This window comes from Pezoporus wallicus, unplaced genomic scaffold (genome assembly GCF_028554395.1).
Source record: "Pezoporus wallicus isolate ANWC-B61680 ecotype Strahan unplaced genomic scaffold, APGP_CSIRO_Pwel_v1 contig_3487, whole genome shotgun sequence".
Lineage (NCBI taxonomy): Eukaryota > Metazoa > Chordata > Aves > Psittaciformes > Psittacidae > Pezoporus > Pezoporus wallicus.
The window spans coordinates 217116-232671 of NW_026636018.1; the positions used below are offsets into that span (position 1 = coordinate 217116).

The 15556-nt window shown below is 40.7% G+C and overlaps 1 protein-coding gene across 1 annotated transcript in view; it reads left to right on the plus strand.

Moving 5' to 3' along the window:
• OBSCN (obscurin, cytoskeletal calmodulin and titin-interacting RhoGEF) overlaps positions 1–15556 on the plus strand; it is a 152360-nt gene that overhangs the window by 108021 nt on the left and 28783 nt on the right. Inside the window, exons 66-80 of the mRNA XM_057398901.1 lie at positions 718–990; positions 1671–1943; positions 3705–3992; positions 5424–5696; positions 6842–8197; positions 8808–9086; positions 9467–9545; positions 9911–10029; positions 10838–11035; positions 11450–11482; positions 11574–11672; positions 12137–12355; positions 13183–13249; positions 14842–14870; positions 15172–15288. Of these exons, the coding sequence (XP_057254884.1) occupies positions 718–990; positions 1671–1943; positions 3705–3992; positions 5424–5696; positions 6842–8197; positions 8808–9086; positions 9467–9545; positions 9911–10029; positions 10838–11035; positions 11450–11482; positions 11574–11672; positions 12137–12355; positions 13183–13249; positions 14842–14870; positions 15172–15288 (3702 nt within the window). The remainder of the gene's footprint in view (positions 1–717; positions 991–1670; positions 1944–3704; positions 3993–5423; positions 5697–6841; positions 8198–8807; positions 9087–9466; positions 9546–9910; positions 10030–10837; positions 11036–11449; positions 11483–11573; positions 11673–12136; positions 12356–13182; positions 13250–14841; positions 14871–15171; positions 15289–15556) is intronic.

Consider the following 15556-nt stretch of genomic DNA (forward strand, 5'->3'; position numbering starts at 1 on the left):
GACAACCAATGCATGCAAATGGTTATGGAGATACATGCATGTCTCTGACCACACAATTCACTACACACGCATGTGAAAATGAACCTAATACATTATCACAGAGCCTTTGTAATAATTCAGAAATCTACCATGCAAAATACTGTTAATACAGGTTTTAGCTTCCTGTGAGTTTCCTAGAGGCAGACTTGTTAATGCAGATTACCGTCACTATGGCTTAGCCAGCTGTAATATTCTTTCATACTTGCTTTGCAAGAAAGGTAGAAAGATTTCATCATGAGCTGTCAGTGGATTGAAATATCCCCAGTTATGATGAGTATTGTGCTCCCTGGCACATATGTGGGAAGTGTTTCCTACTGTGGGACAGAAAGTTTGATTATACTTCATCTTCCTGAGCTATCCATTCCTATTGACTATTGGCCTGATTCATATAAATACCACCCTTTTGTTCTTCACTTGTAAAAACAGAAGTCAGGTTTCAGGTGGAAGCCTAGATTAAATACTAGACATTCTAAAGGTTTATCATTAAGATGCCTTTAAATACAGTACTGTGTTAGAGAGTGTTTGAAATCAGTAATTAAACCTACAAGCACAGGTTATCACATCTACATCCTTTCTGTCAGCTTTCCAGCAGTGGGAGTCATCCAGTGCTCCAAGGCTTGTTAAATTCAGATATGCATGGCCAAACAATTAATACCGTTCATTGTCCTTCTTTGCTAGCTAAGAACAGCATTGTCCAGGGCTTGGAGAATGTGGAAACTGTGGAAGGAGGGGAAGCCCTGTTTGAATGCTATCTTTCCAAGCCTGAGTGCTACAATTACAACTGGTTGATTGATGATGAACCTGCCAAAACTACAGAAAACACTGAAATGGTTTACTTTGAAAATGGGCTCAGGCATCTTCTGCTGCTGAAGAACCTAACTCCCCGGGACAGTTGCAGGGTGACTTTTATGTGCAGCGACGCAGTGACCTCAGCCTTCCTGACAGTGAAAGGTAACTGAAGTGTTCATGCACAGGGAATCTTAATTTCCAGTTGGAAAGAGCAAATGAAACAGGAAAACATGATGAGTAGCAGAGAGGAAAAACTGCATTTATTACTTGCTTCTTACCTAAATCTTCTTCCCACACAATACATAGATGATGTTTTACAATTTCCTTTTTTTCCCCTTGTTCCAAATGCTATGACATAGATATAAGCAGCATCAGCTGGTCATGAGTTAGCAGCAAAGGACTGCCTTACAGTTGTCATTATTCTGTTGAGTTGGGTTGTGTTTGTAAGTACTTGAGGACTTTAAAGGTGAAAGTTATATCAGTAACAACATTATCTCTGCATGATTGTCTTCTGTGCCATTACTGGAGACCCCTGTGGAGATTAGAATCCCTTCAGAGTACAAGAACAGCCATCCTTAGTCATAGCATAGTATCTTCATTGTGGTTTTCTACTGCTTGGGAAGGAAATACATTGCTAGGTTGGGTTTTGCTCCTGTAAGTTTTGGGAAGTTTCAGTCCCCAGTGATACCTTCTGTCCTAGTGATACCTACATAACCTCTCTTTAAATGATACATTGATTTTCAAGGCCTGACTGTCCAGAGCTTCAGCATAAATATTCACAAAATCTCTTGCTTTTATTTGTTTCTCTAACTGAGGGCTTGATCACCTGTTTTTATCTGCAGAATGGCGCCTACAGATCTTGCAGCCTCTCACAGATGTAGAAGTCCCTCTGGGGGAGAAAGCTACATTTAGTTGCGTTCTAAGTGAAGCTGTGCCAGTTACTGAAGTTGCCTGGTACAGTAATGATGTAGAGATCCAGTCAGATGAGGACTGGGAGGTACAAGCAGATGGAAACAAATACAAACTTGTTCTGAAAAATGCCCAACCGCATCATTCTGGAGAGGTGACTTTTGCTTCGAGGGAAGCAATTGCATCAGCCAAATTATCTGTAATAGGTGAGTGTCTGTTGTTCAAGACCAATGGCGCTTGAAATCTCAGACTTTATTGAGCTGCAACATTGATTTTTCTAATCTTTCTGCTGATTCTTTAATCTTTGCCTTGCATCCTCAGCTAGTGTTCTTAGTCAGAGAAGATGCTGCTGGGTAACTTGTTCTTTGACCAGAAGTAGTCCACCTCATCAGAAGAAAATTACATCAGGCTATAGTGTTGGTAAAGATGTTCACCAACTTTCTTTAGCTGCGGTCTTTTGTAAAATGTAGAGTCTGATGGAAATCAATTTACTCAGTTTGTCACCCTCAGCGAGGGATCTGAACTAGAGCACATGTGGAAAAACTATCCAGAAGGCAGAGAACCCCTTGAAATATGCTAATCTTAGCAAGTGAAGGACAACTAGTTTTCCAGATTAATGAGCTGCATATTAAAGTCTTCATGTGGGTGAGAGTCATTAAACATGTACTTTATACTTCAGAGATATAAGAGTTAATAGCTCTTGAAGTACTTCACAATTAAAAAAAAAATGATAGTTCCCTAATTCCATCATGGTGCAGTTTATACCGATGATTCATCCATGTCCATTCCTGCACCCACAGTCTGGCTGTTTCCCATGGTGGTATAGGTGGGTCATCCTCCAGTGGTCACTCCAGCACAGCTCCAGCGATAGTTGTAAGACAATTGCAATGTGTTTTAGCTGCACACTGCAGCTGAGATGCTCAAGAGCCACTGACTGACCATCCATTCTTTAAATCATTATGGGTAGTCCTTCTGTCCAAAGATTTCTGAGACTTGAGAGGTCTCTGGTATATTCCAGTCATTTCAACAAAAAAAAAAACAAAACAAAAAAAACCCAAAAAAACCCAACCAACCAACCAACCAACCAAACAAAAAAGGATTGCTGACAGATTTAAAGCAGTGTTGTTTTATTTTGGACACCACCATTTAGGAGCTGCAAAATACTCCCTTCACAAATTCCTCCTGTTGACACTTTTTCTGTATGAAATTTGGCAAAAAATACAGAAAAAGAACCTTTTATGTTATGTTTGTGGTGTCCAGAATTTAAGAACTTGCTGTTGACCTTACTTGCTGTTAACTTCTTGGATTGGTACATTGAGGCAGGTTACTTACTTGGTAAATGCCTTGAACTTGGAGACCGAAAGAATTATTCTGTCTTCTAAGCCAAAGCATAAATTAAGTGAGGAACATTTTCCAGTGTACTGAGTATGACCATCAGTAGCCAGTCTAGTAGGACAGCAGACCATTCCCATTATGTATTTATTTGTTAGTGCCTGATGCTGTGACTTATATAGCAAGTACACAGAAATTGAGTGACTTGCTATTGTTACTCTGTAGTCAAATAATAACTTGAATTCCATTAAGGCCAAACATGAAATTAATATGATCAAGGCCCAAATGTAATTGAAGTTTTCAGCTAAATTCCTTGATAATATGGACAGGATAGGGTTATCTTTATTTTGAGCTAGGTGGGACAAAGCATCAGGAAAAATTCACAATATGTGACATTAAGTATGTGAGATGACAGCTGGAAAATGGATGTTTGTCATTAGCAACGTAGATCAAAGGAAAACTCAGTCGTGCACATGTATGTCTCATGGTTATGGGCATGTACCCACTCAATTTTACAATAAGACAAATACTGACTGTTCGCTTCCTTCTCATTGCCTGTAGAAGGCTCTTGGTTGTTTCAGTATAAAGCATTATTGCTCATGTCATATATTTCGGGACTTCTGTTGTGCCTTCAGCCCACCCTGATCCACCTGAAGAACCAGAAGTTTTAAGTAAGAACAGCCACTCTGTAACTCTGTCTTGGTACAAGCCGTTGAGCGATGGTGGTTGTGACATCCTAGGCTACAATGTGGAGAAGAAAATCCCAGGTATTGGCTGGCAGTCATGCAGCAAGGGCATTATTCAGAACACGGAGTTTATGGTGGACAATCTCACCCCAGGTGAACCCTACAGATTCCGCGTTTCAGCTATAAACAAAGTTGGGGCCAGTGAGCCGGTGCACTTCCCTCAGATGGTGCAGCTAGGTGAGAACAGAGAGATGCACCCATGGAGGACTGCAAGTGGCTGTAGACCTTGTGTTTTGCATGGCATGCCTGCTTCATCCATTCCAGGCATCTCCTGGAAGAGTTCAGTCTGCAACATCTTTCAGTGCTTTGCTACCAACACAATAGAGGAGAAAGAGCTTGGAAAAATTGTTCTGGGCTGCCATGAACAAAACCGGCTGCGTTATTAGTAATCAACACTTATTTTCTCCAACCTGCAACAGGCTGTCTGCATCCATATGTTGCCTGGTCTTTTCAGGTGGAGTTAGGATGGTATGAGTCAAAAGGAGCATGTTGGGATGCATTCAGGGGTACCAAGACCCTGGTACAAAAGCTGTGGGTGTACAGTGTTGACTTCTTCACCCATCTTTCTCTTTTGTTTTATTATTTGTGTATCTTTTTCAATAACTCCCACAAAGAAATGATGGAGGATGCAGTTCTGCGGTCTGTTGGTGGAACTCTGGAAGCCACAGTGGGACAGAGAACCACTTCCTCAATCTTTCTTTTCCTGCAACTCTTTCTGTGATAACAGAGTGCACAAAAAATTCCTCAAACTGAGAATAATAATAAATAAATATTTTTCTTAAGGCTCAGACAATGACGTTTTCACAATATGACAGCTGCCAGTGCTGTACCCTGATAAATCTGTGTATGCTGACTGCCTACAAAAAACCCAAAGCATTTTCAGCAGCGGCCCCCCTCACACTGGTGAAATGTGCAAAGGGGCAGATCACACTCAGGAGTGTGCTGCTTTTGGTAATTTATCTGTGTACTTTACATCCCAGGCCACATCTCCACATTTCATGCATTTGTCTTGACTTCATTCTGAGTATCACAGTTGTGCAAGCAGCATGCCGCTGGCAGGCCTCCTTCCAAAGGACAAAAGATATAGAGAGAATTTTTAAATTGTTTATGCTTTTTGAGAATTTTTACTCTTCCTAAGCTAGTGTAATTTCTTTTTATTAGTTTTTATTTTCAAGAGTGGGATGAGCGCTTTTAATAATGTCTTTTTTAATTCTTTTTTATTGTTTCTTTATTGTCTTCAGAACTGCTTCACTTCTAAACTTTAAGATCTTCTAGAATCTGTAGAACTGCTTGAATACTGGTGATGGGTAAATGAAGATCAGCAAATAAACACAGGAATGCGAAAAATGCAACCAATTTGCATGTATATATTTAAATGGAGCTGGTTTACCCGCTGGGCAATCTTGTAAAGTTATGTCGCTGTTATCTTTGGAAGTGCAAATTTTGAATGTTACCATATTTTTTTTTTCTCCTTTTGGTTGTCTACAAGAACTAAAGAATCTATAAATGGAGGATGGGGTGCTTGGATATTTTATAGAGTGATCTTGAGTGTCTTAAGGCCAAATTACTGTATGTTCTTTCTGCTAATTTATTTTTTTGTAATTACAGAGCCTCCAGTTACAGTCACCCATCCTTTAGTGGGAGGATCAGTCTCAGAAGGAGAGGCGGCTCGCTTGGAGTGCAAATTATCAAGTGAAACTGAAATGAAAGTTACATGGTTCAAAGGAAAAGAACAAATACGAGCTGGGGGGAGATATGAGATCCTCTCTGATGGGAAAAAGCAGATACTCATTATTCATGCATTTAAACCTGAAGACCAGGACACATATACCTGCATGGTTTCTCCAGAAGTCAAATCTGTTGCCACCTTGTGTCTTGATGGTATGGAGCATGCATTTCTGTGATGTTAAATAGTTCTGTTTACAGACATCCCAGGGCATCTCCACAGCTTGGACTGGAATTAGTTTTCTTTTACAAGCTGTGATAGCAGTCCACAAAGAATTGTTGTCTTTCTGTTCAGTATTGCCCAGTACATTTCTGAATCTACTTGGATAAGATTTTACTGAGTCATATATTGAAGTTGCAAGGCAGTTGTTTCTACATGGGTTTCTGGTGTCGTTTGACACCAGGGTATTCTGCCTGGCCTTCAGATGCCATTTCAGAAAGTGAGGGCTCTTTTGTATATTCTGCATGGTATCTGCCAGCCCCCTGTCCTAGGTATCCCAAATGCCTTTGGCTCATAGTGCTTAGGAAGCTGAATTTTGCCCCTGTGGTGGGATTTAGTGGCCTACACACAAGCATCTGGTGCCACTGAGGCACTTCAGGATATCACCCTTGGCCTCCATCTCTTTCTCCAAAGGAACCTAGAGCACCCATGGGTCCTGTGTTGTATCTAACAGCCACACATGGATGTCTCAGAAGCCTGGAACATCTCAAAAAGCACTGGGCACTATGCAGTAACAAGTCAGTGTGTCCCGGGGAGTGAGTTACAACCTTCAGACTTAGACACACCTGAACAGGCAGGTGTCTCCATCTCAAGTGGGAGTCTTGGCTCCTGTTATAGCCAGTGGAGATCTATTCAAGACACTCAGTGAAGCCCTATCTACCTGTAAAACAGGATGAGGCTGAATAGTTTTCCACACTGCACTGATAGGCTTAACTAGATATTCGTCAACTGCACCATTTTAAAAGGGCAGAAATTTATTTATTGGGTTCAAACCTGTGAAGAATAAAAAGGTTGTTTGGCCATGTTTTAAGTACCTGCAAAGAATCATGGGATAATTGAGGTTGGAAAGGACTTTGAATATAGTGTAGTCCACCCTCCTGCTCAAACAAGGTCACCTAGAGCAAGTTGCCCATGACCATGTCCAGATGTATCAAATTTACACTTTGTTCTCAACAGAATGCATAGTTAAATGCCACTGATACTCTCCTTCCCAGGTGTTAGAATAAGCTTTCTATGTGTGTTCTCAAAGCTTACTCACAACCTTTGTCTTTTAACATCTTAACAATTTAATTCTCCTCAGTTCCCACAGCATCAATGCTTAAAGAGATTACCAAGGAAGCACCCCCTGCAAATCAACCAGAAGAGCTGGTGGATGGTCATGTCCAGCCCAGCTTGCCCCCTGAGGCTGCTCAGGAGGGAGATCTTCACCTTCTGTGGGAAGCCCTGGCTAAGAAACGACGGATGAGCCGGGAGCCCACCTTGGATTCCATCAGCGAGGTGCCTGAAGAGGATGAGAAGCTTCAGAAGTTGAGGAAGGAGGAGGCAGAGATGTCTCACTATTACTCAGAGGAGTACTCCACATGTGATGAGCTGGCTAGGACAGGAGAAGCAGATTTCTCTTTCACAAGCTCAGATGATGAATCTAGAGCTGGAACTCCTTCACTAGTAAACTACCTCAAGAAGGCAGGGAAGACAAGTATTAGTGTTACTAGCAAGGTTCAGTCCATCTCCACAGGCAAATTATGGAAGCAGTGGGAGGAATCCAGCGTGGAGGCTGTTCTGCCTGCCCCAGCTGCTAAGACATCTGAACCAGAAATGCCAGATTTAGATGACCCTTCCATGAACAAGGCCGCTGTGAAGATCCAAGCTGCTTTCAAAGGCTACAAAGTCAGGAAAGAGATCAAACAACAAGAGTGCCCAGTGTTTACTGAGACCTTCAAAGATTTCTCTGGTGAGCCTGGAAGTACTCTTCATCTTGAGTGTGTGGCCCACAGCAAAACTGACATGAAAGTCCGTTGGCTGAAAGATGGGGAAGAGCTTTCAGATGGTCGCTACTATCACATAGACAATTACACTGATGGGACCTGCTCTTTGATTATCACTGGCCTGGACAGGAAAGATGCAGGTAAATACACCTGTGAAGCATCCAATAAATTTGGCAGGGTTTCACACAGTGCTAAGGTGGTTATTGGCACTCAAGAACCTCACTTTCTTCATAAGGAGGAGCAGGCTAAACACAGCACTGACAGTGAGACAGAGAGCTCCTCTGGCAGTGAGTTGGATGATGCTTTCCGTAAAGCAGCAAGGAGACTTAATAGACTCTTCAGGGCCAAGATCTCAACTGAGATATCTGATGTGGAGGAAGAGCTCTTTGTCAGTGCAGATGAAGGGGACATAGATGTGATTGACCATCAGACGTATCGTGAGGATGACCAGTACATCTACATTAAGTTTGAAATCTTGTCTGAGGCAAAAACTGCTGCCACTCGATTCAGAGAGATGTTTGGTGCTCTGGGAATTCCTGTGGAGATTGACATTTTGGAACAAAGCCCTAAAAAAGTTGAATTACGCATCGGGAAAGCAACACCACCTACCCATGGGAAGTTTGCACCACCATTAGCCAGACCTCCACCACCTTTGCTGACTTCTGATACAGGTAGGTGAAGCAAACCAGTTTATTCTTTGAAAAAGACAGCTAGAGCAGGTCACAGTGTTACCTTTTCACTCACAAATAGCTCCCAAAAAGCCTTTCTTTTTCATTTGGAGCAGATATTTTCCTGGAAACTTTGCACTTCGGCAAAAACTGATCGATTTTTTTATTCTTTCTAGTTTTGAGGGAGAAGGAGGTTAATGATGAAGGAGGGGGGTGCAAAGTATTGCTTTATCTACAAAGCTGCTTTCCACAATAAAAATGTCCCCTACTACAATAATATGGCTATGCTATGATTAGTATACTCAAATAAATGACACAGTTTTCAAAACTTCCTGAGGGAAACAAGATATTTTGGCAGAGAGAGGAACAGAGACAATGTATAGTTTGCAGCTGTGGTATTGCAATGCTTATGGTGTTATGGAATATCTTCATAGTGTTTATTTCTACTTAGATGTAGTTTGTACTTGAGTATTTTCATAGAGAAAAGATAACACTGCAATAAAGAAAAAAAGTAGAAACAAGTCTTCAGGCACTGAGCAGCAGTGCTTTTAAAATATATCTTTTATCACAACCAAGTTTTTCCTATCTTCTTTCCTAACAACCCTGACTCTAGCTCCCATGTTTCTGACTGAGCTCCAAAACCAAGAGGTACAAGATGGATATCCAGTCAGCTTTGACTGCATTGTCGTTGGCAAACCGCTTCCCACAGTTCGCTGGTTCAAGGATGGGAAAGCTATTGAAGAAAATGATCATTACATGATCAACGAGGACCAGGAGGGGTGCCATCAGCTGATTATCACAGCTGTAGTCCCCACAGACATGGGTGTTTACCGTTGCCTTGCTGAAAACAACATGGGAGTTGCTTCAACCAAGGCTGAGCTTCGAGTGGACTGTAAGTCTCAAAATCACTGTAGAAGAAACAAGGGAAGGGGTCCCGCGGAGTGGGGAATATTTTTTAGTTTGCTGGGTTGTTTGCTTTTTTCCCAAGGAAAGCACCATTTACATCAAGAAAATATATGCATTGTCCACGAAATGTTTCACTTGCAAACCTCTTGGGTTCAGTTAGGTTTTGCCAACTCCAAGGCAAGGCTCGGAGCAAAACTTTTCAGATAAACAGATGTTTCCTGTAATCTAGGGGTGTATGGGGTCCTGCTGCAGTAGCAGTGTGAAATTAATCTGTTGTCACTCAAATTAGTAGGGAAAGATAATTATAGTAAGAAAAATAGTTTCAAAGCACAGATTATAGAAAACACATCCTTTTCCATTTAACAGTGACCAGCACTGACTATGAGACAGCAGCAGATGCAACAGAGACATCTTCTTACTACAGTGCCAAAGAATATATTTCAAGGTAAAATATAGAACTCTACCTCTTTTTAAATTCTGACTTGGTAAGATCAATATGTATGTTTATGGTTTTGCTGTATTTAGCAGGGCCAGTTTAATGTCATAAAGGAACAGCCAGACCAGCTGAGATGCAGTAACTGCAACAGCTGGACATTTATCATGTCCATTACCACTTGCTCTGGCTGCTTTCAGGCTAGCCTGAATATTTCTTCACAGTATCATTCTATTACTTTTAATGTCATATGGTGCTGAATCTGTTGCCATGATGAGAAAGCCCACAGACCAAATTAACTTAAACTAGTTAATTCTGATTCCTGACTCTTTTCTTGCTTGCTGACTTTCTTCTTTCTGAATCTAATTGCTTCTTAGCCGAGAACAGGAGGAATCTACCACTGAGGAGGAGCAATTGCCCCAGATCTTTGATGAGCTTCATGATATTCATGTGGCACCTGGAGCATCACTGGCTAAATTTCACTTGAAGGTGAAAGGTGAGGGAAGCTCACAGCACTGTCAGTTATTCCAAGTTTGCTGCCAGATTGAAGTGCTGGACAAGGTTTTCCAATGTGCTTTTCCGCAGCTGTGCCCCCAGCCCATGGATCTTGCATCACATTTACACCACACAGCTAGAAGAAGATGCTCATGCTGATGAACATTGGCTTTTGTAGCAGAGTTAGAAAGATCAAGTGTCTCATTCTGTGTCCATGTCTCCAGACACAATTACAGGCATTTACTCCTGAAAACTAAGTCCTGTAATTCTCTGAGCATGTTAGTTATGGAGGAGCAATAAGGAATAAAAAAAACCAAAACAACATAGCAAGGGTGTCCTTTATTCTCTTTAGTAAATGAACAGTCCTGGACTTGCCTTACTCTATGAGGGGGTTGCTGCTACAATTTAAAACTGCAAAAACACCCTCCTGGTGTGGGCTGTGGTAGGGAGAGGTAGGGATTTTCCTGTTCTCTCCATAAATGGTGAGAACTCTTTTGGCTTCAACTTTTCTCTTTGTGTACATTGCAAGTCAGACCTAAGTGTTACCCGTCCAACCTGAAAGGTACTTGCACATGCAGTCAATAATGGGGAGTGCCAGAAACTGAAAAGACAGGAAAGAACTTTAACAGATCAATAGAATTTAATGAATTTGCAGACATTCTTAACTAGGTAAATCCTTGAAATTGCAGCCATGGGCAGAGCTGAGAATCCCTTGGCTCTTGCTCAGAAGGACCTGCCTCTTTGGAGATGCTACCAAATCAATATTGCCAATGCATTCTGTCCTCCATGTCTGCAACTGCTTCTTGCAGGGTACCCACAGCCTCGTCTGTATTGGTTCAAAAATGGACAGCCATTAAAGGCCTCAGATCGCATCCTGAAGACTGATAAACAGGAATTCCACTCACTGGAAATTCGCAATGTCACTAGGGCAGATGCTGGTCAGTACTCAACGTTTGTCATCAACTCTGCCGGTTCCGCATATTCATCAGCAAGACTGGTAGTCAAAGGTAGGTAGGGCACTGATTTTGGCATCTGCTTTCCTCTCTTCCAGTTTTTTTTTCTATTTTGTAAAGTTATTTTTCTTGAGAAAGAAAGTCAAGTAAAGTGGGAAGTCTGTAGATAAAAAAATATATGCTTTAATTTTGGTTCACCTATAAATTCTGTGTCCCAAAGATTTTGCTTCTCTAGGGCCTGTCATCTCATAAACATGCATTTTATTCCTGCCCAACTTCAGCAAATTTAATTGTTCATTTTATTAAAACTGAGGGCCTCTCGTAAATTATACTGACATTTCTGTGTAGCATCTTCTGCAAAGAGTAATCCTCTGCAGTCACTTTTTTGTTGTTGTTGTTTTTTAATTAAACTCATGGGCAGAAAGATATTTGTGTTTCTCATTTTGTTTTTTCCTCCTTGTGTTACAGGTCCTAATGAGAAAGAAGAGCCATCAGAAACAGGTGAGAGAAGCTGTAGCAGGTGATAACAGAACCCCTACAAATTTTTCAGTCATCTAAACTCGCCATGTTTCATCAATAATGTCATTTTCAGATTCCCATGAGCAGCTGATACCACCACGGTTCCTTGAAAGATTTACTAATAAAAAGGTGAAAAAAGGTGCAAGCATCACATTATCTGTAAAAGTTGAAGGTAAGTGGATACATACCTTGCCTCTCTGCATAACAAATTGCATAACTTCACAGCACGTTCTAGACTCTCTCTGGCCCAAGTCATTGTAACCTTGTCTCTTGTATCTGAAGACTGGGACTCTACTCCCAGATATGTAAAATACTTTTATGTGCTTTACAGAAAAGCATCTTATACATCTTCACTTCCATTTTCCTGTGTGTAAAATCAGGGATAACAGCACTTACTGGTCTTCTGAAGATGTGTTGATTAGCAGTTTTGATTTTAGAAAAAGGTTTGATGTACTTTTGAGTGTGTTGTAGAAAGATAATTTTCTAAAGACATCCTTTAATATATGTTATGCCTTTTTTTGTTGGAAAAGAGTCAGGGAACAGATCAAAATAGCATTTATTCACAGCATGGCTTATAGTTGTAATGCAGGAACACCACTATGAAAATTAAAGCTCTTTGCATTGTTTTTTTCTTAGGACATCCACCACCAACCATTACTTGGCTGAAGGAAGAGTCTCGGGAAGATATTCTGTGGATCAAACCAGAAACTCCTGGGTATAAACTTGCCAGTTCAAATATGCATCACAGTCTGATCCTGTTGGATGTCAAAAGGAAGTACAGTGGAGCTTATACATGCATTGCTACTAACAAGGCTGGCCAGTCCATCTGCACAGCCACCGTGGAAGTTTCAGATGGTAAATCTTTGTTACAATACAAACACATTCTCTATTTGATGTTTTATACAGTCCCTAAGAGAAGAGCAAGTGTCACTGGTAAGGAAATTAACCAAATTACAACTTGAAAAAAAAAAAAAAAGCATTCTCCTAAGATTAGCCATGGCTTTGCATGCCTTGCAAAGGATTACACTCTTTTTTTTCTATTTAAGATTTCTGACCCTATCTTGGATTAACAGCAATATATTTTCTATATAAACAGAAGGCAAGTTCCAAGAAACAACCAAATTAAGCACAAAGGAAAAAGAAAGGAAGAAAGACAATGCAAAGTAACTAGCAAAAGTCATAATTTGAAAAATCACTTAAAATGTTTCTCTGCTAGGGTATTTTGCATTGTAGAGCTGTCTTAAGGCAGCTAGAGTTATTTGATTCCCCTTTTACAGACCTTTTCAGATCCTCTCCTGTCACAATTCATTTGGTAAGACAGGAGACAAGCAAATACAGACTGGGAGTAGGGACAGCACTGTGAAGGACTCTGTTTTTCTGTTATCCTTCCTTGCATCCCACATTTTTACTGTACCAAGAGCTACAGGAGCATAGTTTGAGCAATGTAGACAAATAAGGCATTCATACATCTACATGAACAGGGAGAGAAGCAAACTATTTGCATCATATTGAGTGGGAGTATGTCTTCCAGGTCAGGAGCTGCTAATAGGGCAGATCCATTATTTCAGTGTTCCCAGTAATCCACGTCTAGAAAACATATCTGCATTAAATACACACACACACACAAAAAAAAAAAACATTCTCTGCCTTCTGTCCTCTAATGATAAACCCTGATCTTGCAGTGAAAGAGGCTGAAGTTCTGACTCAGGAGCGTGTGATGGTGTCAGAAGCCATCATGACCACACTAGGGTAAGTGGTTGGTCACCTGTGGTGCAGTGGAGCAGTGCAGGTACCAGTTCCCATGAGTCACTTTTAGGCTGTGTTCACTTTGGACATCTCATATTCATGTCTTGGCACCAGCATTAAGATAGTTTGAGTTCCTAGGGTGGGAAATGCTATGAATACTATATACTATATCTAGTACTGTATATTATACATATAATATTAGTGGCAGTCATTTATGCTTGATTATCAGGGATGATAGGGACAAGGAAAGGAAAGAGAAGAAATGGGTGGGTCATATAAAACTCTTGCTACTATTTCATCTCCTAAGCAGAATGTAAAAAAACCCCAAATTTAAGGGTCAAGTTTTTCTGACTGTTACTTGCCAACATCGATGCTTCACAGAAAAAGAAACTGAAAAGGGTCTGCTCACAAACTTCTTGTTTACAAACGCATCTGAAGAATAACCTCTTCAGTTCACCATCCTTGGCTTGGATACTAGGCAGAGAGAGTTTGAAAAGCAGTATCCACCTGAGCACATGTTAACTTCTAGAACATGTCTAGCTTAAAACCCTTGACCAGTCTTCCTCTGAAGTGTGAAGAAAGCCACAGTGTGAATTCAGCTGTTCCACTGCAGCCTCTCCCAAGGTTGTGTCCAGCCTCTCTTAGGCATACTTAGTGGTATATAGTTCATCACATATCAAGTGGATTGCCTCCTGTGTACTAATAGAGAATTAGGGGAGATCAGCCTGTGCAATGAAAGTTTATATCCTGCCTCCAAAAACAGGAGGAAAGCAGAGATGTTGACTTCAATATTTTAGTGTTTTGGCAGAGCTGTAGTCTTAGGAAACAACACAAACACTCTTCATCAGATGGAAACAATGCTGGTATTTTTTCACGCTGATGAAGTCATTTTCACTCAGTGTTAACAATACAGGCTCTTGCCCCTTTCCTGCTAGCATGAATTAATTTGAACCTGGTAAAAGCTGTCAGTGTAGCAAGGGTCTCTTTGGACCCCAGAACTACTGCAGTACGAGTAGCCAGCTTGTTTCCCAACACACAGGCATCCTGATGTGACGGGAGCAGATCTCTTGGGCAACCACAGCATCTACATATTCTCTGATCCTTGGTTTCCTGATGAAACCACTGCAAATTGTTAAGCATTAGTTCACTGAAAACTGACTAAGACTACAGATCCCACTTGACATAATGTCTTCAACTGTAATAGCTTTATTTCAGAGTCAGCTGGGAATAAAGTCCAGTAGTACCACGGAGGTGGAGGTTACTTGGTTCTACAATCCACTCCCTGAGCAGCCAGATCTTGCCAAGCAACAGTTTGTAATAAAAGTCAGGAATAAGGAGAATTCTCAGATGGCATTTGCCTGAAAGACTAAGACACATGAGGGGTTCTGTGCCCTTAAGAGCCACATGCCCCAGTTCTCCTTTGTCACAGTGGCCCTAATGAGTATTGACTACTAACACCTGCAGTCAAGTGCAGAGTCCTAATTTACATATTCCCAGACTTCACATACAATGTGTTAGAAGGAGGGGATGTTTCTTATTTATCTCTCTTTGCTACAGATTTTATGTTAACTTTTAACTCTGTTTTATTCTTTCAGAGATATTCAATCCTCTGAAACAAGAGAAGGTAAGAGGCTATTTTCTCTCTCCTACTCCTGCCCTTCACATCTACGGTTGAGATCATCTATATATTTCATAATTACCACCTACTTTCATCCTGTTTTCTTAAAACTGTCTGAAATGTTGGAACTTTTCAGGACTGGTCTCTGTTCAAGGGGGAATTATTTGGATGAAATGTGAGCAAGCACAGCTTTAAAAACATGGAAAGTGAAGAAAATTAAACCTTCCTTCCACAGACACTTTTGTTACTCAAAAAAGATGACTTTCCAGTGGCATTTCCTGCTTAATAGCAAATTCTCTCTTTTCAGGAGACTTTGAAGGTGTACCCAAAAGCCCTATTTCATTAGCTGATGTTGGCTCAGAAGAGTTCTTTCAGAAACTCACCTCACACATCTCAGAAATGGTATCTGCAAAACTAAATCAAGGTAAGGAACCTGTCAAACACAATTTAATTAGTGCAGAAAAATATACAGTCTTTTTTTTTAAGTATCATTTGGGCTTTAAATATCAGTGAGCAGGGTGACTGTCTCAAAACTGCTTCATAAGTATATGAGTATTTGTAAGTAGTTAGGACTAAGGACTTTTAGTAAAAGTCCATCTAAACTGCATGTCTTAGTCTACAGTTTTGAGATAGAAAAAACCTATTGCAGTAAATGAAGATGGCTGATGGCTAAAAATGAAATTTTATGCATG